This window comes from Cyrtonyx montezumae, unplaced genomic scaffold (genome assembly GCF_038088225.1).
Source record: "Cyrtonyx montezumae isolate F1298 unplaced genomic scaffold, pur_monq_1.0 scaffold_3, whole genome shotgun sequence".
Lineage (NCBI taxonomy): Eukaryota > Metazoa > Chordata > Aves > Galliformes > Odontophoridae > Cyrtonyx > Cyrtonyx montezumae.
In genome coordinates, this window is record NW_027072034.1 from 35,583,485 (window position 1) to 35,609,458 (window position 25,974).

At 37.1% G+C, this 25,974-nt stretch overlaps 1 protein-coding gene across 1 annotated transcript in view; it reads left to right on the top strand.

Moving 5' to 3' along the window:
- GABRG3 (gamma-aminobutyric acid type A receptor subunit gamma3) overlaps positions 1-25,974 on the top strand; it is a 290,063-nt gene that overhangs the window by 139,062 nt on the left and 125,027 nt on the right. Inside the window, exons 4-5 of the mRNA XM_065741209.1 lie at positions 19,935-20,155; positions 21,209-21,291. Coding sequence (XP_065597281.1) covers positions 19,935-20,155; positions 21,209-21,291 — 304 coding nt within the window. The remainder of the gene's footprint in view (positions 1-19,934; positions 20,156-21,208; positions 21,292-25,974) is intronic.

The following is a 25,974-nucleotide window of genomic DNA, read 5'->3' on the forward strand; positions in this document are numbered from 1 at the left end:
TAATGACAGGATGAGAGGGAATGGCCACGAGTTGCACCAGGGAAGATTTAGATTAGATTTGAGGAAAATTTTTTTCTCTGAAAGAGTGGTCAGGCACTGGGATGGCCTGCCTAGGGAGGTGGTTGAGGCACCATCCCTAGCACCTCATCTAAACGCTTCTTGAACAGCGCTAAGGGATTTGATTTAGTAGTTTAGTGGGTAGGGATGGTGATAGGAGGATGGTTGGACTAGATGATCTTGTAGGTCCTTTCCAACCTAATGTACCTATGAACCTATGACTGACATCTCCGATGTTTGTTTGTTTGTTTTTTTTTTTGTTTCAAAGGACTCACAATGGGGACTTGTCACATGTTTGAAGATATGAGATTCTTTACACACATACTGTCCTTCTGTAATGTTGACTCAGCACAAGAATGATCTTTCTCCCTTCTGTTGTCCTACAGCAGGGAAGCTTCCATGGTCTTTCTTCTAGAGTAAATACTCCTATAGTGAATCTAGGAAATAGTCAACAGCATTCATGACTGTGAGCAGGACTTCTGACATAAGCCAGTGGCAGCTGCCTGGAGATTCTTCTGCTTGCCTTTCCCTACAACCCTGCAGTTCCTCAGAGAACAGGGGAGCTACTTTCTGGTTTAGTTTTATTTTCCTTTACGGGGTTCCCTGTGGAAAAGTTAGCAAAACGGTAATCTTGCATTTTTCATGTAATATATTGCTAACTGTAAAGTGTATAATGTTCTTTGCTATTTGTTGGTCCAGCTGAGATCGGTTTTAGAGGTAATAAAATGGCTGGATGCTTTCTAGATTTCTCTACCTGCCCATAATCCAAATGGAGTAAAAACACCCTGAAATACATGTTCTATATAAAAGCTGAAATGTCAGTACTTTAGTTCATTGTTAAACAGAGTAAAAGGTGTGAACTTGAGCACCTAGACTTTGGCACTGTTGGATGGGGCTCTGAGCAACCTGATGGAGCTGTAGGTGTCCCTGTTCATTGCAGGGGAGGTGGACTAGATGGCCTTTAAGGGACCCTTCCAACTCAAACAATTCTGTGATGCTACGATGTTAGGATATTTATACAAGCAAATGCATAGTCTAGTCTAGAAAAATCTTCATCAGTTACCAGTGACTGCCTGTTCCACTAGCCATCAACTTTGCAATTCTGACAATCCACCTTCTTAACACAAAGCATAGAAATTGCTACAAGATCTACATACAGGCAACAATCTTGACACACTGATCACAGTTTTATACTTGAACATTTTCTTGGAAGCTTGTGGGAAATAACATGCTTATATCAAACAAATATATTATTATTCTCTAAACATAATGGAAGAATATATGCATGCTTTTAGTTAAGCAATTGTAAGGAAATGACAAATTTCATCTCCAGTAATAATTCTATCATATATTTCAACAGTATACTATAATCACCTCTTTCTGCAACTTTGATGTTATTTCCAGCCAATATAAAATATCAAGTAGTTTTATTAACTTTTCCTACCATATCAGCAGAATTTTTAAATCTTTATGTTTGGAGGTATATATAAATCTTCTAATCTTTTGTGGGAATTTTATCGCTCCAGAGATGTATATTTTAAAATTTAACCAGAACTGTTCATACTTTGAAGGAAAACTGACAAGTACAAAACAAGTCTTCTGGTAGAATTTTGGAGAAGAGATGATTCTTTGATTCTGTGATTTTGTATAATTTAATTGCCATGTGTATATGCAGTTGGGTTGATGGTAGACATGGACATTTTCAGTGGTGATACTTTAATATTATTAATTTGCATTGTATCCGAAGAGGTGAAATTCATATACTATCATTAAAATAGGGCAAATAATAACAAGGAAGTCTTTGTTTTTAAACATATGAGGAGAGCATGTGGTCCTAAAAGCAGGGATATTGTTGTATGTAGGAAAACCAGACAAATACTGGGGTTTGGGTCACAACGATATTTTTAAAACCAATTCACTTGAATGGTATTTTTTTTATTTGTTAGAGAAAAAAATAATACACTTCTGTTAGACATCTCATAATGTTCAGCCCAGGCCTTAACGTGTGCCCTGAACACCTGGCAGGTGGAGTGCTCAGGCACTCAATACTGTGAGGTACTCTTCAGCTGCAAACTTTGCAAGCTTAGTGCTGCTGTTGAAAAAGTTAATATGTACCAGCTGATATTTCAAGGGCTCAGAAGAGGAAAAAGGAGAATTAATTTCTATTGTGTCAGTCTTATCCATTGTGTTAATTATGGTATGAAGGGAGTTCTTACAATGTTTTCCCAAATCATTCTGGAGAGGCCTGTAATAAAAATTCTGCTCTTCTTTAAATCCACAGAGGACTCGTAGCTGCTACTTTGGAAGGGCATTCTGGAGACTGGAGGATAAGCAGGCCTTTTATGTAATTAATGGATCAGTCTGATAACAGTCTTTTTGTCTAAGCTGGCACTTCTGCAACAGAGCAGTTCCAATTTGTGGCACTGAAGAGAATGCTTGGAGTAAATCTAACAAGTGGCATCAAGAAAATGTGTCCAATATGAACTGCTTTAGAGGTAGCAGTGCTTTTGCAAATGCAGAAGTAGGCACTGTTTCAAGAACATGGTGAATTTTTCACAAGGTGAATCAATTCAAAATTGAGTCCTGGGTGACTAAAGGACAGTCCAGGTCATTTCTGAGATATTTATTTCATACTTTGAGAAGTTATTTAATGCCTACCATAGCAACTCTTTTTTTTTTTTCCCTAACGTACTGAGATTAAGTTTTTAATGCCAGAAGTCATCATGAAGTAATTCTTCAAAATCTTTTCACTTACTGTATCAGAAATACATATGATATGTAAAGAAAAGCTGGAAGATTTGTGTTTTGCTTATTTTGTACCAAACTACCATCTTAGAAGAACTGACATTTTAAGTCCCTTTTATCAACTGAATAATTGTTAGGATAAATAACAGCATTTTGTCATGTGAAATGTTTTACTAAGTTGATATGGTCATATCTTGATGCAAAGGGTCAGTAGTGCTCAGGATGTCTTTAAATCAGAGATCTGATGCACATAAGTTAGTTGGTTTATTTATTTATTTATTTATTTTGCACAGCCCTGCTGCAAATAACCTGTTTAATAGATAGTAAAGAAGCTCCATGATTCACTGCTTTGTTCAGGTGACTTCTTATATCAGGGTTTGAGGTTTTGCATGACTTCCTGTGATTTGTGTCAGGGTTCGTAATTTGATCTTTTTTTTTTTTTTTAATTTGTGATATTAATATTAATGAAAGCATACTATTAATATTGTTGTAATTTAGAATGCAGATTTTTGAGTCTTTCTTCTCGTATGTCTGTGTCATCCTTTTGTAACTACTTAGGCTTTTCCTCTCTACCCTGATGTTATATCTTATGCTTGGTCTGACAACTCTGCTCTTCTATACCTTTTCACAGCAAGTATTGAAAACCAGTCTGTATGGCTTCACAACAGATCACAGGGCTGTGTTTTCACAGACTTTGAGTGTACTAGGAGTACTGTGCTCCCTTAGAATTTCGTGGGGCTGAAAGTTGCACATAGCGTTTTCATGGGCAGACCCATAGAAGAACACTTAGTTTTGACTGAGCTTTGATCCTTGTATATATCAAATTAGATTCTATGTTAGTTATCATAACTAACTTCTTGGCCTCAGACTGATACATTAAAAAGATTTGCTTTTCACTCTGTAGTTTAGGCTTTTGCACTTCAGAGCATTGATCATAAAGAAACTTGTTTGCTGCCAGCTGAAGAAAAAGTCTATTTTAGACAGATTTTCTGGGAAATTTAGCTGGCAAACATTTACCAAGAATGTAAAAACTATGATATACTTGTTTTTTATAAGTTTTTGTTTGTTTGTTCTAATTAGATTTCCTTTAGGTCACAATTTGGGCATGTTTTTAGCAGAGAAAAAAAGTATTTTTTTGCACAAAGCTACCCTTCTTGCAAATTCTTTTTCTTAATCCAAGGCACAACAACTTTTCTCAAGAGTTTTCAAGACTTTTTTGTAACTTTAAATAAGATTATATTGCTGTTGTAACTTCGTACTCAGAAATGGCTATACTTTTTGACTGAAATAATAATGATAATTATGAAGTTGTTCTGAGTAATTTATCATTGAATCATAGAACTGCTGGAGAATTGTTTGAGTTGGAACAGACCATTAAAGGTCACCTAGTCCAAATCCCCTGCAATGAACAGACATCCGGAGCTAGAACATGTTGCTCAGGGCCTTGTTCATCCTGACCTTGGGTATCTCCAGGGACAGGGCATCCACCAATAATCTGGACAGCCTGTTCCAGTGCTTCACTACTTTTACTGTAAAAAAACTTTAGATTCAAGCCAGATCTCCCCTTTTTTAGTTTGAAACCATTTCCCCTTGTCCTGTCACAGAAGATTCTGCTAATGAATCTGTCTCCTTCCTTCTCATAGCCCCCCGTTTAGACACAGAAAGGCCACTTTCATGTCTCCCCAGAGCCTTCTCTTCTCAAGGCTGAACAACTCCATCTCTCTCTGCTTGTTATCACCTGGGAGGCGTTTCACCACTTGGATCATTTTTGTGGTCTTCCTCTGGACTTGCTCTAGCATGTCCATGTCCCTCCTGTACTGAGGACTCCACATCTGTATTCCAGATGATGACTCCCCAGTGCAGAGTAGAGGGCCAGGATCACCTCCCTCGACCTTCTGACCACACTCTTTTTGTTGCAGCCCAGGATACAGTTGGCTTTCTGGGCTGCAAGAGCACACTACTGGCTCACGTTCAGTTTGCCATCCACCAGTGTCCCCAAGTCCTTCTCAGCAGGACTGTACTCTGTCTTTACATCACCCAGCTTGTACTGATAGCAGGAGTTAATATGACCCAGGTTCAAGACCTTGCACTTGGATTTATTAAACCTCATGAGGTTTGTCAGGGCCCACTTCAGCCTGTTCAGGTCTCTCTGGATGGCATTCCATCCCTCAGGCATGTTGACTGCACTACATAGCTTGGCATCATCTTCAAACTTGCTGAAATGTCACTGATGAAGATGTGAAAGAGTACCTGCCCCAGTACTGACCCATGAGAGACTCCACTTGCCACCCATAGGCTTTCAGCTTGCTCTTGACCATTCTTCAAGGACAGTTTTCTTGACATTGACACTGCTTTTGGTATGTATACTGAAAATAATCTTCTATAATGGGACAAGTCAGATACTCCTTATGACTGGTGATATTATGAACCTCACCTGCAAATTCTAGAATAATTTTGATGTAGAGATTTGTAGTCAGACAATAGAAATTTATTTCCTAATTTATTTCTCTAAACTGAATCTTGTTTAATTCCAGATTTTAAGCTTTTGGCATTATAATTCTGTTATTATAATTTAGACCAATGCAATGCTCAGCTGTCCATGCAGTTCCTGCTGTTCATTATAAGTCTTTCCTTATCCATCAGTGTGGAGTACAAATCACTTTAGTGATAGTATTTCTGACAGTAGTGAGAGCTTGTTTGTGATTAATAGATTTAATATTTGAGCCCTTAACAGACACTGAGATGGTGCTTCAGTGTATTAATGTACTTCTAACATAGACATTGTTTGTGGCAGCAGGTGTTACACTTGATTGTCTATTTCCATTTACTTGCTATTCATCTTGATCAGTTTAAGTTCTTTGCCATTTGATTATCTTTTGGTCTACTTAAGAATTTTCTCACCCACATAAATGGATTCTAATGTCACATTAGCTTTGTGTCCTTATTTCTAATGTCTTTACTTTTCGATGTTTGAAATGCAATTGAACTGTATCAAATACCAAGTTTTACTCAGCTGGTTTGAACGGCTTTTGTATTTCAATCTTTCTTATGGAAAATATTCAATTTCTAAAACATTGTGGAAACTTTGAGGGAGTGGTGAAAATGTGCCCTTTTTTTTTGCTACATATCCTGGTCTATTGTATTGCCTGTCGAATTGAAATGAGAGGTCTTTAAGGCTGTGGCATTCATCCCATTCTTAAGCATTCAGTACCTGTCTTTTGGACGATAATGCATGTGCTTGACTGCCTTCCTGTGTACACAGAGAGTGGGCGAGTTCTGATACCTTCTCATTTCTACGTTTATAATGGGTACTAATCTGAGCTCTGAGGAACCTGTATCAATAAAAGTGCCTTTAATGGAAGAGGGCATATTTTGATTTGCTGACTTTTGTTTGACCTGTAACACTTCTGTGAAAACGAAGAAAGGGCTAGAAAGAAGTTTCTTGGACTAGGTTGGAGAACTCAGATAGATAGGACAAAGTTTTAGCATGTTATTTTTCTTTTAGATCCAATCATGATCTAATATGACGTGCTCACTTCCTGCATTTCAGATGTTGTGTGAAGCAGCATCCTGTGGTCAGACCCACTCTTGTTCTTGTTTTTCTTGCTTGGTGAAACTTCTTTCTAGTGACTTCTTCAGTGCCAGAGGTGAAATGTGTTGCCATCTAGAACATACTTCTCCCTCAGCCTGTCAGTCAAAATATTCTGCTCTTGGATTTGGAGGATTGGGATTCAAACTTCTTTGGCTATGGCCTATTTCAGTGTCATCCCAGCTTGCAAGGACTCTGCTGAGTTTTCTCCGTAGCATAACCTTTGGCATTTAAGATACATGAAGCATCTCAGTAAATCTGACAAGAACTGTCCTGTGTTGTTCTCTTGAATTTAAGCTTCTGGACCTAGAGCTGCTAGGAGCATGACTTAGGTACTTAAATGCTTTTGTGAATGTCCACCCGTCTTTATAGACTCTCACCTAGATAAAGACAGTCATGCTTTAGAACAAGTCTCTCTCTTTGTCTGCTGCCATAGCTGCCACACCTTCCCATCTATTGACTTCAATTTTAGATGCATTCCACAACATTGCAATTAAAACCGTTCTGAGTTTGTCCCCAGCACCCTTTTTTTTTCAGTTTAGTAGAACTTTAAGCTTTTTTTTTTTCTCCTCACTGACTTGAATAATTAGTGTTGGCTTACTTTCAAAGGGCTTTAAAATCAGGTATGACTATTCCCATTCCAGTTGTGAATGCTCAATCTCATTAATCTCTGAAGCCCTACTAAACCTCTAAGTTATAATAAGAACAAGATGAAACAAACCTGAAATACGGGTGCAGATGAGAAATTTCTTTGATTTAATGTTTGATCACTCATATATCCCAATCTGGTAATGACACTTATATTGTGCAGGTCACTAAATTGAAATGAGCAAAGTTGCAGCAGGTGGCTATTTTTCAACTCTAATGAATGTCCGTATGGATTTCCGGAAAGAGATAAACTGCATTAAGCTTTGTTCATTCTAATGACAGCTGGCTTATATGTATGTATTTATCTAATCAACCAGAAGGTTGCTTTTTAGGAAACAGATAATTAAAAATTCAGTAGTTCAGTAACTCCTTTCAAGAATTTATACATTCTTTAGTTCATTTTTCACACAACTGTTGCCTCCGGAACAATTCAGCCATCTTTTTCATGGCTTTCATTCCACATTTTAAGAATGGGATTTACTTAGAACAATTTGTGCTTTGGGCCCTTTGTTTTTTTTCTTATTGTTATCCAACTAAATTAAAAAGTAAAGATTCATTCAGGGTTCCATTAGCAAAAAAGTGTGTCCACTTTCACAATGTACTAGTTTTTGGTATTGAAACTACTATAACTTTTTCCATTCACAGGCAATTTAAATGTATATTACAAATTATTTCATGAAACACTTCTTTTAAAGCAAAACTTCACAGCTGGGCATTAAAATATATATTTTAGAGAATAACAGTAAAATAGAAAATTGCCATAGATAACAAATCTCTTCTTCTGTACTGGGATAAGTTGTTGAATTAGAGCTGAATTTTTAACTCCTGCTATGTCAGCTTCAAGTTTGGGGTTGTTAAAGTGAAGAAAACAATGTGATTGTGTGTTGATATCAGGTAAAAGAAATCTTTGTTAGCCCTTGTCCAGGTACACCCAATGTGCAGACTGTTGGCCACATGCAGACTAGGCCAGCACAACTTTCTGTGCAGCCCGCTCTTGTTCCATACCATCATGCAGGGTAGACCTGGCCTTGGGCACACAAACCAACAGCACCAACATCCATCAGTGAGCTATTTAACCCCATCTGGAATGAAACCTGGGCACAAAGAGAGTACAATGCTGTACCAAACTCAAGTTATGGCAAATAAGTTTGTGTTTTAATATGTTATGTAAACACAGTCCTGTGAAGATATGCAGCCATGCTTTCCATTTTGGTAAAGGAATTTGAGAATAGGTTTGAAGATTGCTGAAAAATATTCAAATTTTTTGCTTATTTGCAACTTCATTTCCGCTTGACATAAATAAATTGCCTGAGAATTTTCCAATGGAATGTGTAGAGTTGCAATCCAAAATCTGATTGTATCTCTCTACCAGACTTTCATAAACCCTATCTTACCAGAGTGAAATATCTCTTGCTTCAGTCACCCCTCACTCATTGTCTCGCTCTTTGACAGGATGTGTGTTTGTGAACAACTGTTTTTAAGGATGAAGCAGAGGAAGAGTAATATTTCATCAAAAATCTTTGTTTTTTGAGAGCTCACTATGAATTGTCACCATTGCCATCAAGCAAGACTGATACGTTAGTTTCATGAGAACAAGGTCACATATCCCACTAGCCCTGAGGTTTAGTTGCTCTGTTTTTATATGTTTTAATTAAAACAAATTAAAAATTAAAATGTTTTGTTACTTATATACATTAAATATGTATTTTATGAGAGCTGCTCTGAAAGTAATGCTTCTTATTTTATCATGTTGACTTAAAATATCAGAAGCAGATGGTGGCATGGCAGTAGCCATACCCACCAATATTCCATTACATTTTGTTCCTGTGCAACAGATGGCAGCAGAGGGGCAGTCTGACACAATGTGTGTATGAAGTAAAGGTGTATTGTTGAATTCTTCCATGCAGAAAAAAAGGCACCTATTGACATTCATTGATAACTTTTTCAGTGTTGATAGGAACCAAATAGTGGATTTGAGCATAGTGTGGCAGTGGCTGCTACATTTCAGCAGTGGCAACAGCAACAGTGAGTTACCTCTGCTGATGCAGATGTTTACAAATGAATGATACAGGCTCTTGTTTATTGCTGGCAAAAATGAACAGCTAATAGTGGTGACTATGTTGAAACTAGCTTTTTATAGCTGAGAAATTGGTCTATCAAATAGTGTTATTGATCTCTATGTATCACTTGTTGTTTCCATGGAAATAATTTGGAGGCATTACTTTTGGAGCAAGGTTCGTAAATGCGGCTCTTGAGAATTCCTCTCTATTTAATGCAGTCCAGGCAAGCCAAAAGGTTGGGAACCCATGCCTTAGACTTCCAGTTGCCTTCTTTCAGTACTTACTTTCTGTGCTTCTTACAGTTCAGCTATGGGATAGGTCATCAAAGGTTTAGTGTATGCCTCTGGTGAAAGGAGATTTAATAACCTGGAAATGTTTAAAGTGGTTTAGAAAAATTCTGAAAACATTGTGCATGAATCATTATGAAGTTGCAGTGGAATATATTTGAGGCTGGAGAACTTTTTGCAGGACTCAGCAACAAATCCTGTAAGGTACTAAGCTTTGTTTTCATATTCTCTTTATTAGAATTAGGGAAAAAATACAAATGAAAGTAAAACTCTTATTAATTTAAAAAGAATACATATAAATGAAGTACTTTTGACTTTGGCAAACCGAAGAGAGAATGTGATTGGGTCAAAATTATTTTTTCTCTTCCATCATTAAAGTAAAACAGACAAAATAATACAAGCAAAGTGTCTGTGCTAGAATTAATTATCTGTTACATTCACTGCAAGGATTGGCCTGAGTCTGTCCACCACAGAAAGGGACACAGAAGCGTATTTTCAACTCATGCCTTTCTGCTGGGGAGATGCTGGGCTGGGTGAAGGAGGGCAGTGACAAGAGGTTGCTGTAGCAACAGGGATGTGACCAGCCCTCGGGGGTGCGGGGCAGAGGGGGGATGGTTTCCATGGCAACAGATGGAGCGTGTTTCCCACTTTGGTGGGGTGCTGCTGTCCATGCTTCTGGCTACCTGCCTGGTGCTGGGTGCAGTGCATCAGTTGTGCCTCTGTTGTCACCTGTGTGTGCTGCCAACTTCATTCCTAGTCTGATCATGCTGAGTTGTTTTTTTTCCCTATAAGAGATGCACCTGTTTTAATCTCCTTTTATTGATGAGAGCATAACAAGTTCACAAGCAGCAGCAGACTCACGTATTATTCTTTCAAATATGCTGTAAAATTATACTCTAGTGCCAGCTATTAATCCCGCAGTGCTAGAATGGATGCTCAGGTAGGAAGCAAGTTTAAACTGTGGAGGGGAGTGAGTTTATTTTACACATCATTACATTACTATATGTCATTTTCCCTAATGAGCTTTGCAAGATAGATCTTACCATTTTTTTTAATTTAGATTCTGTCATGGTTGTTGTTTTTTTTTTTTTTTTCTGATAATATGAGGTATTGAAAATTTCTGGTAAACCTCTTTTGACGTTCTCTGAGTGGGGATTGATAGAGTTGGTGAGTATAAGGGGAATGTGCTCACATAAAAGTGATAGGAGCAGTCTGGACTCCTGAAATTGCTGTCATTGAATGTCCCAGTGAATGGCAGTCAGCCATCTCCTATTTCATCTGGTGTCACTTTTCTCCCCCAAACTAGGGACAGTGAAAAATTACCGATGTCAATAACTGGTTTAATATGAGTCTCATATCAGAAAAGAATGGGCTGAAATATGGGGGGAGTTGGAATTTGATCAAATTTTGATTGAAGTCTGGACCTTAAAGGAAGATAGAGCTATTCTGAATATCATACCACCTAACACAGGAGGTTTTAGAAAGAAACAACCCACAAAACTAAGATTAAAAAATAATAATAATCAAGAGGTAAAGACACTAATGTGGGGATAGGCCTTCAGATACATTCTCTGTGATTGTGTTTGAAGCCTAGACAAAGCCTGAAGCCATTTGCCTCCCTTATTTGTTTCTGAAGAGCTGTGTTGTAAGGTGGGCACTTGGATACTGTGATAGTCCGGTATATGTGTTCTTCAGATGTGACGCAGCCTTGGAGTTAGCCTAAAAACAACTTTTTAGGGAGAAAGTTGGAACATGACTTTCTCCAACTGATTTTGACACCTCCCTCTTCACAAAGTGCTCCTTACCATTTCTTCTCTCGCTCATGGTTCTGCAAGAGATCCTTTCTGTACCTGCTCCTTCAGGCTGAGATGGATGTGTCTCTTTATCAATACCATATATCCCCTTCCTTTATAGCACTTCTTGTGCTGAGAGACAGTATACATAAAAAACATTTTGGTAACCTCTGCTTTTCTTACTTGCCAATGGCAATAAAAGATATTTCAAAGTGCTCTTTCACTTTCTTGGTCAAAAGGCCCACTCTCCATCATTAAAACAAACACTTTAACAGAGATTACTTGCATAAGATATTGTATGAAATTTCTGAGACTACATTCATTTTTATGAACAGCAATGTATAGCTTCTGTTTTGAATAAACAGTTCAAATTATAAGCTTGTATTGTTGATACATCTGTTGCTGCAATATATGAAAAATATTGAGCATCTTTATAATTTGCATTATGATTTTTTGGATATCAAATATACTCAGGAGACCTTAATAGTGTACTTTATTATTTTAAGTGCAGCCATTAACATTCACAGACATATCTTTTTTTTTTTTTTTTCCATTTGTTTATTCTATTTGGTGATTTTTTATTTTTGTTTCTTTACTGTTTCCACAGAAGTCAAAGCTGTCCATGTGCATTTGTCTTACTAAATTCTCATTAGTTCCAAAAAAGCCCTTGGTTTCTTTCTATGTAGAATTAATCATTTAGAATCTCTCTCTCTCTTTCTCTCTCTCTCTGAGAGGGCACAGTGAATTCCAGTAATATTTTTTCTTCCAATAGCAGTCTTCTTTGGAATGACTGATTACCAGTTTTAATTACATTGACCACAAATACAGAAGTCTGCTCTCTGACATATGTCATCCCCACCTTTATTTCCTCTGTGTCTTCCTTGCATATTTTGGATAGCTCTTATTCTGAATTAACCAAGTTTAAGTACAGATTCTTGGGGGTCATCAAAGACAGGGCTTACCATCAGGTCCTGCCTGCAACAGGTTATGAACCCTAGCCTTCTGCGTACATGCAGCTGTAGAGTGATCATAGAAACCAGGATGTTTTGGAAATGCTCCAAGAGAAAAAGAGATCAGCAGAAGAGTCCCAGAATGAAGTGATCAGCAAGAATATTCAGCAAGAGCATTGACTCTTCCACTAAAAGTGATATGAATAGACCTTCGGCTGTTCTTCTAAATCAAGCAGTATTTGTTCTAATGTCATTCTTTGATTGTGATTGATACATGGTTGGTTGAACCAGAAGAGATAATCCATAAATGAGTAAGAGGCAGCATGGAAGAATTTTTGGAAATAGGCCATGACAAGCATCTCCAGGCATACCTTCTACTGGGTGTCAGAAGTTACCTAGAATACAGAAGACTGGAGCTAGGCTTCAATGAGCCAGAATAGATGCAGTGACACAGAAAAGTATTTTCTCAGAAGGAGGAAATGCTACATGATTTTTCTTAATTGTATTTTTTGTTTTTTAATGTGAGGTTACCTCTCTTTCATCCTCTAGAACAGCAAGAAATCAAAGAAGTAATGTTCTAAACCAGAGGATAACACTAGAGTGAGATAGGTGATCTTCCATCCAACTTGCTCTGAGGTGCCTGCTGAGGCTGTGATGAGATTTTACTTTTTTGTACTCAAAGAGTTCACCTATGGAGACAATTGTAACTGCTTTCTGAAATATTTTTCCAATGTTAATCTCAATAACCCTTATATCCTTGGTGACGATCTGAGTGTTGACTTCACTCCTTTTGTTGCATATTCTCTATGTAACAGTCATGCTTGTTGCCTTACAAAAGTGTCAAAGCAAATTCTCCCAAAGGAGCAAGTTATTAAAATAATTCTAAGAAAAAAAGTTTGAAAAGTTCTCTGAAGTACATATTTTGCTGACACTGTGAAATTAATAATTTTTGTTTTGTTGTTGTTTATGTATTTACTTTGGGAATCTTCTGAAGGTGGAGCCTCAAGGCTTCTAGTAAAAGTAAGCTTAGATTTAGAGAAAATCTCAGAAGTAGGGAAGTATTTCCTGGGCTCTTCCACCTCTCAGAGCCTGTTAATTGTAAGAGGAGGAGATGGAGGTGGAGCAAAAACAAAGAATTGAAATAGTAGGATTGTGGAGAGTAGAAAGGTGAAACATATTCTGTCCCTGAGGCCCCCAAACCCACTGTTGCAGGCTGTGTGAAAATTCAGCTCCTGAGCAGTCTCCAAAATCTCAGCAGCTCTGCACTGGTAGAGCTACTTTAAGTTAAGTTGCTGGTGGAACTAATGGTTCTACTTCATCTACCCCAAGCAGTGCAGAAAGCTAGTTGAAATTCAAGAATTGTTCTCACTGGGGCTTGTTTTGGTTTTTAGATTTAGGTTTAAAGAGTTTTTAATACATGCTACCAATGAAATATGCTATTTATTTTACCTTAAACGTTTCCTTTATTTCAGGGAGTATTTCTTCTTTCGTTCATTTGCCACCCAACTAAAGAAAAGGCTGAGTCAATCACAGAAACCTTTGCAGAATAATATTTGGCAATTGAGTTTCAACTTCTCTTTCAGCAATCAGGCTGGATAAATTATTCTTTAATTGAAAACAAACTTCAAACCATAGAAAGATTGCCTTGTAACATTCTTCAAGTGGACTTGAAGACTAATGACAGCCTAAATAAATATACAGCATGGGTGTCCCTCTAATGTCTAGTACATTTCCCATAAAATGAAGTATCTCAAAGCCTTGTTCTTGTAGTTTTAATTCAATCATGGCAAGGGAATCTAGAAAAAAATTATGAAAGTGTTGTCTTCTGTGTCTGACTATAGAGAGAGGGAAGCTCCCACCTTTCAAAGGTTTTGCTCTACTCTGAGGATGGTGTGGTCTGCTGGGAGGATAGCAGAGCCATGTTGTTGAACGAAAAAGAAATAAATCTCTGCTAAGGACAAGGACTCAGTGAGGAGTTCAAAGAACTGAGGCAGAAAATGACCTCAAATTATACACTGAGGCTACAGCTGTGAATGATCCAACCAAGCTGATCTAAAGAAGTGGAAATGACTGACAAAAGTGAGTCTAACAGAAGAGTGAATTTAGTTTGTTCTGTCTCCTGTTTCCAAGGATATTTTTAAACTGTTCTGTTTGTTTGAACTGTGAAGCTTCATTTCTCCCCTGCTTCCCTGAATAAACCTGCCTGTAATTTTCTGTATTATTGCTTTAACGTAGTGCTCTACTATTTGGATTTTTTTTTTAAGCGTGCTTCATACTGAATCGTTTGGAATTAAATGTAAAAAGGAGATCAGTAATTTACAGACCAGTTTAACGCCAACAGATAGGATCAGCCACTTTGGTGAAGTTAACTTTTTTGGTAACTAAGGGCGATTTTATCTTTTATGCAGTTCATTGGGCTAATTTCAAGCCAATGGAACAGTGAGAGCAGTGTTTTGATATATTATACAAGTGGTATGGAGGGGACAAAATGATCACTAGACTCTAATTATTTAGGTATTTTTAGCTGATTGTAGACCAGCCTTGTAGAAATCACAGTAATAGCTTCTATCAGAGGTAATCCATCAACAAACGAAATATAGCCTCAACAATAAAAAACAAACCAAGCAAGAACAAAAACTTTTTGGAGGAATTAGAGAAAATATTTTGAATGGTCTAGGAAGAAACAGCAAAGCTATGGAGCCAGAAGCTACTGAAATAATAGGCAAATTTAGTCTTGTTGGCATTGTCTAACAGGGAATACTAAGAACCTGGAAAGCTTCATGCAGGAAATTCTTACGTGTCTTCCAAGAACAAGACTCTTGACACTGTTCTTGTTAATGTTGTTAGGAATTGTGAAAATACAGAAAATGAGAAGGCTGCAGCAGAAGCAGCAAAGGCACACCATACTATTATCCATAGTCATCAAAATACATCATCCAACTGTGACAGCCAATTAAATAGTATTTTCCAGGATTAACACACAGCTAAAATGATACACTGTGGTAGGAGAAAAGCTTCATTTATTGCCAGCATATGTTGGCTCCTCTTTTGACTGAGAAAGCAACTGAAGACTAGGTTGAAAAGATTTTTCTTTGTGACTACAGGTGCCTCAAACCACAATACTTTCAAGGTGTTTTCAATCATTAATCATTCCTGCCCAGTCGGAGGGCAGATAACTTCCTCCTGGCTTGATTTTTAATGGACTAATGAAACCATGCTAATAATATTTGAAAATGTGAAAAATGTGATAAAATAAAGTGAACTGCACCCTAACTGTGTGTCACTGTTTGCAGCTGGTAATACTGCTGTTGCTTTGGGGTTATGTCACACCTTGTAGACAAATCAATAGAAAGAAAGGAAGGGAGAAAGGGAGAGAGTGAGAGAAAGAGAGAAAGAAAGAAAGAGAGAAAAGAGAGAAAAGAAAGAAACATTGTCTCTAGGTTACGGCTCTGTTCACCACAAAGCCAGAAAAACATACTCTAATTATAAATTGTCACATGATTTGGAAAAAACTTATACTCTCTTTCTAATTATTTCATTAAGTTGTTTTTGTCAACAAAAGTTTTGAACTGAGAAGAGAACTTATAAAACTTGAAAGAATAGAAATATTCTCCATGAGATGAATACTTATATGCAGTAAAGGTGAAATGATCATGTTTTCTTGGTTTTAGGTGTTACTTATGAAAGTTGAGTGTTGTTAAACACCTATGTTAAAATCTCATTTTCAAAGATAATTTTGTTGGGTGGTAGAGATTTTCTTGCCAACATACATTGCTTTCAGGTTGTACTGAATGGTGATAAATAAGAGGAAAATTTGAAATTTCTTAAGAATTGCTTGAAAATTTAAGTATTCTTAAAAGGTCAAAAGTTGTGTACGTAGTGATTTGGCTGAGTATTTCTGTGTATCAGTAGTTCTCTATTGGGAAAATACTTATATTCTGTTATATTTCAATTTCAGCATCTTGTTCTTTCAGTTTCTTAAATTCATTTAATTTACCACTGTGAACACAGCACGTAAAAGAAGTGTTTTACCTACAGTTGGACAGTTTGCAAAACTCTGCTGGAAACAGATTCCATTTTGATGAAGTATCTATGTGTAAGAAATTTAAATTATATATGAAACATGTTTTACAAATTTACTATTGAAAAGCCAAACATAATGAAATCTATTAATGCTGATAATGTATTTATCGATACCTTCAAGCTTATAACAGAATTTTACATCAGAGAAATTTTATTATATCAGAAATAAATTAGAAATAAAATTTCCCTACAGTTATCCTTCATGTTAACATGTAGATCTATTTTTCATTATATAGTTGTGTCTTACTTCTTTCAAGGATGACTTTTCAGAAGAGTGGCTGCTGTGGAGCATAGCTACAGTTAGTATATCCAGATACAGTGTGAATACAACAGGAAAAATCTAGAGCCTGTTCTGGTGTCATGACAAAGTGCCTGTAAGACAAGAAAACATGGTGGCAGAACACTTTCCTGTATCTGAACTTGGCATCATTTTTTGGAGAATGCAATTTCACCTTTCTGCAACTGAGAAGCTGAAAATGATGCTGGCTTTTTTTTATTTTTTTAATTTCATCTTGTGTACATTGTAATACTCAGTGATGGCTACTAAAAAAATTAGGTAAGAAAGAATCAGGACATTAGCAACAGTTCTGGTAGAACATAAAGAGCATTATTAGACCTTTATGATGTAGCTTCATCTGAGGCATCTTTTCAGTGAAACCTGGTGTCTTGCCTGGATACTCTCAGCACAGCCATTGACTTTTATGAAGAACTTTCACTGAACGTATGCATTCATCTAAATGGCAGTTATTAGAAAGCAAAGAAAACCATTATTTTGCCCTATCCTGTCTTATTTTATTATTACTTGTGTGTGAAACCAAAAAAGAAACCTTTGTTTTATCAGTTTCTTTTGGAGGCTGTGTTGGAGATCACTGTACTAGTTTTGTGCAAAGCAGCATGTAGAAGCTTTTTGACTTCACTGAGAACTGAGTATCTGTTTTCAGTGAAGATAATGGTAAATTTGCTGAAGTGTGCACACAGTTAGATCCATTAGAGGTGAAGAACTGAATTCCAGTCTAGAAACTAATCTCAGTCTCTTCCTTGTAGAGTGAATATAGAAATATCATACTCCCACTTTTTTCTTGGTCAAAAACTAAAGCAGCTGCAAAGACTATCCAACATCTGCTCCTAAAAAGCATTAATGGAGAGAATATAAAGGATGAAATTGAAATTCAGATATTAGATGGAAATGTGTGCTTACTTTTACTGAAAAATAGTTGTTTGGTAGGGGCAAAATTTTTGTTCATTCTGACTCAGTGTTGTAAATATTAAAAAAAAAATAGGGGTAAACTGTTGAAAAAGTAAACGCTTTATTTTTACTTTATTGGCTTTCCTTTTTAAAGCACTTTGTTATCCATGACCTATGTTTTCAAGAAGAATTTAAACAGACTAACTCACACAGAAGATCTGTGAATTTTCTAATTTGAGCTGTAACATTGTTATGAAAGTGAACGAAGCTACAGTAGCTCCTTGCAGAGATATTTTGGAGAATGATAATTTCTGAGGTGTGCTAACTGCGATAATAAATGAGGGAAAAGCAAAGTGGGAGCTGAACAGTAGTGTTACAACAGCCCTTCTTCTAGCCTAACCGGATCTGTTTCTCAGACTGAGTAGTGTGCTGGGATGGAAGTACCTGCACTGCTTCTGATGCCCAATGTGCTCGGACCAGATCTAGCTGCAGTACCTTCTCTGGGCTCTTCTCAGGGGCTTTCTTTCCTTCAGAGGGAATGAAATTTTAAATATCCTAAATCCGAAAATTCTAAATACTATTAAGTATGCACAATTTACCAGAAGGGAATTATGGCTTCTTCTATATTTAGTAAACATTTGACAGTCAAAATAAAGCATTCATATAAAATAACCTCAAATATGAATATTATGCAAAAGCTTGTCCTGTGAAAAGACAGCACCATCATTAGCCAGCTGTATATAAATGATGTTTGATTCTATAAATATTGATTTCCACACGTGAGCTAAAAAAAGCAGTTCTGCTCACTCAGCATTTGGAGAAATCCATAGATATGTCTGGCATATGCCTTTCTGTAGAAGCTGAGCGTGTCGAAGTAACTCTCGTTACTGGTCTTTCAAGGATAAAATGATGGAGAGTTCAGTGTAATAAAAGAAGATCAGCACCCTGGGTACCAATAAAGATGTACTGTATATAGTATATTGCATCCTTTAAGTGTGTGAAGATATGCAACTTTGTTCTCATAGAAATGAAAGAAGAGTCTCTTCAGATTTAAATCTGTCAGCTTTTGTGAGAAAATAAAGCTAATGCACTGAAAAACAGCAGTGAGATATGCTACAAACAAAACCGGTCCTTAATTCCTTGGATCCTTGGCTTTAATTCCTAAGGTGATCTATGGATACATGCTAGCACCACTTCTTCAGCTATTGATCATTTGCCATTTAGAGATGAGAGGCCCCCAGCGTGTTTAGGACCAGGATTACAGTGTCAGTGAAGTAGGTTTCCTGGTGTTACAGCATCAGCTCTGGAAGGATGGCCTGCCAAAAATTTAATAGAGCAGGGGAACCAGATGCTTTTAGCAAAAATGCTGTCCTCAGTTCAGACTACAGGTTCTTCTGTCTATAAATAATGTAGAATACTGTTGGTGTAGTAGCATTTATTACACATTCCCTATTAAATGAGAAACCTGGGAAGAGAGAAATGAAAATGCAATAAAAACAAGTCTGGAGTGATCAGACATACTAGAGAGCCTAAATTCCCCTTTGTTTTGCTCTACCAAAAGTGCATGTACCAGGTGACCTAAGGAGTTTGCTTCCCCTGATGTACTCAGCCCTGGATTTGTCTGCATGGCAGAGCACACACTTTGTGTCCTTTGAGTAAATGCCATCCCCGCTGTCGATGCAGTTGCAACGCAGAGAGGGTCTTTTATGGTGTGACTAGATGTTTCCACAGGATTCAGAAGTAGAACTATCTGGAAGCGGGACAAGGATCATGAGTCAGGCAAATGCAAACATGAGCTTTCCTGGCTTCATATCACCAGAGATCATGGTCCAAATGCTCTTTTAACACAGCTAATTCTATGGGGTATTAAATACATACATCAGGGTGCTTCTGCGTTCATCTATATAGCTTTGTCTGTGGATCTGTGTGTATTTTAATTTCTGCATTGTTCTATCTGGTGTGCTTACTTATAGTAACAAAACGGGGAGCATGGAGTGAAAGGAAGGATGAGATTAATGTAGACGCATACTCAGGGCAGAAAGTTAGTGACTGCACAGATCTTTGAACTTGAAGCACATGAGGTGTCTTTAATGAAGCACAGTTTTCAGTTCTGCTGTAAAAGTGTTGCTTATGAGTTGGGAACAAAGAGAATTATAAATTTATTGAATTTGCCTACAAAACAAACAAACGTGTTGCAAAGATCAGGGGAACTTGCCATTTCCTAGCTTATCTCTGTTGTACATTTTTCACACCTTTCATCATTCTGACCTCTGACAGAGATGTCTCTACAAATAGTATATTGCAGATGTGTCTTTTCAGAGATATTGGAAAAGAATGTGGTAGTGTAACTAGAGAAAAAAATTATTAAGAATAAATAAATTAATTCGGGCAAAAAAAAACCACACACAAAAAAAGAAAACACAAGTCCATCAGCTGGAATGTACCCTGCTTCACATCCAGATAAACCTTATCAAAGACCAAATGTAGTGAGATGTATGGAACTGATTTCAATTTGCATATCATGCTTTCATTGCAGGAATATCAAATTGATATATTTTTTGCTCAGACGTGGACAGACAGCCGTCTTCGCTTCAACAGCACCATGAAAATACTGACTCTGAACAGCAACATGGTTGGTTTGATCTGGATCCCAGACACAATATTTCGAAACTCCAAGACTGCAGAAGCACACTGGATTACCACCCCAAACCAGCTTCTCCGGATATGGAATGACGGCAAGATCCTGTACACCCTCAGGTGAGCATTCAGAGTGCTTCTTGCACTTTTGCATTTCTAGATTCACGCTAACGTCAGTACTTGATTCTTCAAATAAGTCACACTGAAAGATAGTCTGTCACATCTAATCAAAGGGTGAATTGCTGGAGGAAAAACTTTTAGAATTTTTCTTATCTTTATAATACCATCAACTACATGGTATTAGAAATAATGTATACATTTGCATAAAAAGAGCCTGTGGAAATCAAGATATGTTTATTTATTGTAGAGAAGTATTACTCAGAAGGGAGTTCTACCATAAGCCAAACTCCACTGGGCAGTTTTTCAGAAACATGGCTTTCACGGTATATTTTCTGCACTGATTGTTCTCAGCATATTCTGGTTATACTTGAGATTGCAGTTGGGCTCCAATAGCAAGTCATTCAGAAACAGTAGTAAATAAATTAAGCAATTGGAAATGCTACTGACATTTTTAGTGCCTTTCCCTTCACAGGCTTGGTCCATGGTTGACAGAACTCTTGCTTATTTCTGTTGACAACTCTAAACTCCTCTTTTGGTTTTTTTTTTTTTTTTTTTTTTTTCTTTAGTCTTATTTCAGTTCTTCAGAGCAAATTGTGTCTCCTTAATGTTTGTTAGACTTGCATACTTATGTAAAAAGCTATCTGTCGTATCAGCTGCAGAATTTCCCTAAATCAGCTTAAAAAATGAATATTTGACCAAATGGATTATCAGATTGGGCATTTTTTAATGTGAGAAATCCTTATATCATTGATCACTCTGTAATTAAGAAACAAAGACTTTGTCTGACTTCAGTGACAACACAGAATCAGCATGGCAAAAACATTTGCGTAGATTTCTTTAAATCAGAAAACTCTTATTTACATTTTTGAAATTATTTATGTTTTTCGATAGTTATTGTTGTTTTGGATTCAACCTAAGGAGGTGAATGGTCTGCATTTTAGCTCTTCAGGCCTTACAGATATCAAAGCTCTTGCATGACCACCTAAGGCTACTCAGCCTCCTCCTCTGTTCATGCTGGTGAGGTACAGTGACAGACACTTGACTTCTCTACAGGCTTACCATCAATGCTGAGTGCCAACTGCAGCTACATAATTTCCCGATGGATGAACACTCATGTCCACTGATATTCTCGAGCTGTAAGTACTGTTTTAACACTTCATTGATATTCGTGAGCAGCATATAGAGGCATGAGATTATTTTTGATATCTGACAGCTTTTTCTACTATTCTGCAACAGGTACAGGAAGCTTAGGTTTGCATAAATGCTCAGAAGATTTTTTTTCCTCTAGCATTCCTGGTAGAGAGATTTATGCTGTGAAGTTTTCTATGGATTTACTCTGTTATTCTTTGCAAGAATTAGTCTTAATCAGTTGATCTTACAGTCATACTTTCAACAAGAGCAGATATTCATGCCAGTCATTGCTATGTTAAGCTATAAAATCATGTGGCATGTGAATGAGAAGACAAACTACAGTTTTCTTGTGGAAGTGCACAGCCTGGGGACCAGCTCAGTGTGTTCTGAATGTCAGAGTTTATAGCAACTATCATGGTAATGCCTCTATTTCATAACCTAAATTAAGAGGTGTAGATAGTGTAAATCTCATTTCACTTTTGTTGCTTAGCATGTCCTTTAGTCCCAATGTTGTATTGTGTATAGTGCTGGTATATTTTAAACTCAAATAATGAACAAAGCAAATACATTATTGAAATGGATGGAAAACTAAGGTCAAGTGAGTTTATCTTGAGACCTGATATTTCTGTGAGATGAAATTCTTTCCATGCTGATTCATTTGAAGAAACTCAAGAGTTCAAAGATACTCCTTCAGTTTTGTAATCCAAAGTTAATACAAATGTTTTATAAACATCTTTAAAGGGTCTCCACTAAAGTTTTTTTTTTCCTTTGGTAAACTTCAGGTTTCAGGATCTGTGCTCTCCAGAAATGAATGGAAGTGTATTGTCTTTCTGTTTATAAAAAAAGTATTCTTTCTGCTGTCTCTTGAACAGCAATAGAAGAATAGTACTGCCTAATGTCTTTATGATAGATATACTGCTCTGAAAGAAACATGTCAATTTCTTTGTATAAATAATATGCAAACAGTGACCCTCAGTTAGCAGCTGGATCTGAATTTCAGCTGATCTGGGATGTATTCCTGTTTTTCCCAAAGAAAACATTTACAGTAAATCTGCCAATGTAAACATCATCTTTCCCCAAATCCATTATCACTGTTCTGCTGGTTTTCATGATCTCCACAGATAAGTGAGCCTGGTTAAAAATACACAGTTGTGTACTTAGTTTGGATGTGTGGAATATATGCACACTCAACTGGGCAGGGGGCAAATACCTCCTGAATGAGCCTTCCTGCTAATGAACATTTGTCACTGAACTATGCATACCTCGGCTATGCTTAGCTACTGCATAAAATTGCTCTTGCATTGTGCCAAACTTCTGCCAATTTCTTGCAGTACTGGCACAGGAGTCCCAGTACAGAGATACTAATTAAATTTACCACATAAATTTGATAGGTCTTGTGTTAGCAATATCCAAAGAAGGTGGACTCTAATAGGGAAGGAACTCTCTTCAGGCCTCCATTAATAGCTAGACAGTACTGAATGCTAGTAAGCTCTGCTCCATGCTTTTTATTTAAGGAGATGGAGTATGAGTGCCAGCTTCAGAAAGCTCAGCTCCATGGCAGTTTTGAATCACTTCCCAATTTGAAGAGGTTCTTCCTATAGATCTGGTAGCTCAGAGCCCTACTACCCCTGAAAACATACATGTGTTACCATGTAGGAGATGGAGATTACGTAGGATCAAGCAGAATCCAAATGTCTCTCAGTTTGTTATATGTGCATAATTTTTTTACAGATGGAATAACTCATGGAGGTATATAAAAATAATATCTTATAGTTTTCTCAACCTTTTGGTCATGTTAATAACAAAAGTTTATCTTTTTTTAAGGTTGTGCTAAGTTTTGTTCCTTTCCTTGAACTAGTTTGGCACTGCTATTGTTGTAGGACATCTCCAGTCTAATTGAGGTTTTTTCCCTTTAAAACTGTTGTATTTTTAGTGTTATGTACATTCATAGCAAAGACACGTGGCATGCAGTAGGACTTCTGAAGTGAGTGACTGAGTGAGTGCCTGAATGATTTATTACTGCCCGCTCTGTCAAGTTTCTGAGGGCATAAGTTTATTATGGATTCCAAGACATATGTCCTTGGATAAGATAGAAATGGTGCATAGCGCTACTTTTTCCTGCATCTCTTTTGTTCTTTTTCCTTCACATGGGCAAATCTTTGCAATTTCCACTGTAGGTAAGCACAAAAAAGTTTTAGAAAATACTTCCTGCATCTCTACACAAACAAAAACAAGTTTAACATCTGATTTTTTTTATTTTTATTTTTTATTTTTATGCACATTTCCCTTGATAGTTCAGAAATGCAGAAAACTAAAGTTTCTTCTTGTGCCAGATAATTCAGTCCTTAACTCTCACGTTTCTCTGTGGACAGCTGATATTCCTTAGGTGGGAGTACTGAGCACTACTTAATCTATTTACCATGATGAATAAGACAAAAACAGTTTATAAAGAAGAGACCGTCTCAGTGTGCTGCCAGGACTTAGCAAAATCTAACCCCTTCCCATTCAAAATCTTGTGAAATTGGGTGGTTTAGAACATGCTTGTTAACCTACTCTGAAGTGATTTTCAAATGTGTGCTTTTGGCCACAGTTAAGGAATACCACCTTATAAGGAACACCACTGGGACAGAGACTAATGTGGAGAGCGTCTTCACAGTAACAGCTGACTTGACCAGTCTTGTTCATGAGCCATTCCTGGAGCACTCTGATCTTTTTGCTTACAGGAATAAGAAAGTTTTGAAACAGTTTGAAAACTTTCTCACATGACAGTTTTGTACGTTTCACATCAGACAATGAGATAAATCACCTGGCCTATTCAGATACAAGTTAGGTGAGTATGTCACTGCAGTCCTTTTGTAGATGCATGCAGCAGTGTTATGCAGAGCAGCATCACAGCTCTTTCACAGTCTGTGTGCTGGACTGATATGAACAGCTACATGGCAAGCAGGTTTTCATAGTACAGAGATGCTGTAACACTGGCATCAGTACCAGTGCATGTTATAAATATGTGTGTCTTTGAGAATGGGAATTAAAAATCAATAGTATGGCTTGATACCAGTGTAGCAAACATGATAGCTTTGGCTCTAGGTGCTCTAGCTACTACTGCTTAAAAATGTTCTATCAGAGTGGTTCTCAACTTGGGTTGATTTATCTTTCTGAGCTGAGGGAGACTGCTGTACTACTTTGGATACTCAAGAATCTTATTATACTGTCCTAGTTATCTATATTCAGCACTGACTGGGCATTGTGTAAATAGCCTAATTTCAGTATTCTGCCAGAAAAAAAGGTTGTTTATTAAAGTAGTTAAGATTCATATAAACACTGATAAGGGAGAAGAGGTATTCTCTCTGAAGGGCAAAGTGCAAGAATAAACAAATAATACATAAGAAGCAAAATTCAGGCTGGAAATTGGAAGTGTAATTCATTGTGGAACTCTTGCCATACGATAGCACAGATACTAAAATTTTATGAAGATTCAAAACTGCTTGGGCAAATCATTAGAAGCACTGGTATTTACTGAGCATAAAGAGATGACTGTGTATTAATGACTTCTATTTTGTTGTTGTTCTGAGGGAATTAGTTTATTTCAGGTTAAATACTAGGCTGAAGGAAACCTGAGGAGTTGTTTGCTAAGAGGACTACTGTCTATTCATTAGCAACTCCAAATTCACAAGGGCCTCCCATACTGTATGGCCGTTATTGAAAGGAAATCTTTTCCATTAGAGTTGCAATACAACCAGTACACAGTTGGCATCTATGATTTTGATTTATCAGCAATTGTTGGGACTGTTGGATGTTCTGGAATTGCTCATAGAAACATGCTCATAGTATGAGTATGTTTCCACTCACATATGTGCAACAATTGTTTGAGGCTGTTGTTTTTCAGCCCAGCAACAAACCTTCACCTTTTCTCCCCATCCATGTGCTCAAGATTGTCCTAGATTCTTGACACTCCTTCAGAATACAGAATATGACAGCTGCACCTGATGCAGTTATACTGAGCTGCAGTACAAGATGCAAGCATAGAAATAATCAAACTGATGTAGTTAATGGGGTTTTGTTACTTTTTTTTTTCTTGCTGCTCTTCTGACACTACTGTTTGTATTGAAAAGCACCTCATATTTAGGCAATGGAATTGGTGCTATTGTAGCAAAATTTATCTTTTTCCAAGTGAGAATTTCTGCAGCTCCTGAGTTGACCATTATTGGAGAACTGGTGCCAGGCAGGAAAAGGTGGGCATCCCTGGAATGCCATTCCTACTGCGAACACCAGAACATGCACACAAATGTTCATAAGGGGAAATAAATTTGCTAGCTACAGATGGTTTGGTTTCTCAGTCAGGCCTTAAAGCATGTACCTTTAGTCTTCTGAAAGTTCAAGAATTTTCTTCAAGTGGTTTACAAAAGCATGTAAAATATTGCAGCAAAAAAAACCTAACATGGTCCTTGAAAAAAAATGATCCCTGTCTCCCAAATAAAAACACGATTCAACTAAATGCTACCCCTTTGAACATGAAATCTTTATGGATATGCTATTTAGATGATCAGTAAATACTTTGAGCCTCATGTTATTAATCTGACAGAAGAACTGGCTGTCATCACCACTTCTAATATGTTTCTTTATTATTCCTCCTAGCCTAGAAAATCAGATGTTGGCTTGTGGTATAAGCTATGCTTTGTTTCATCTCA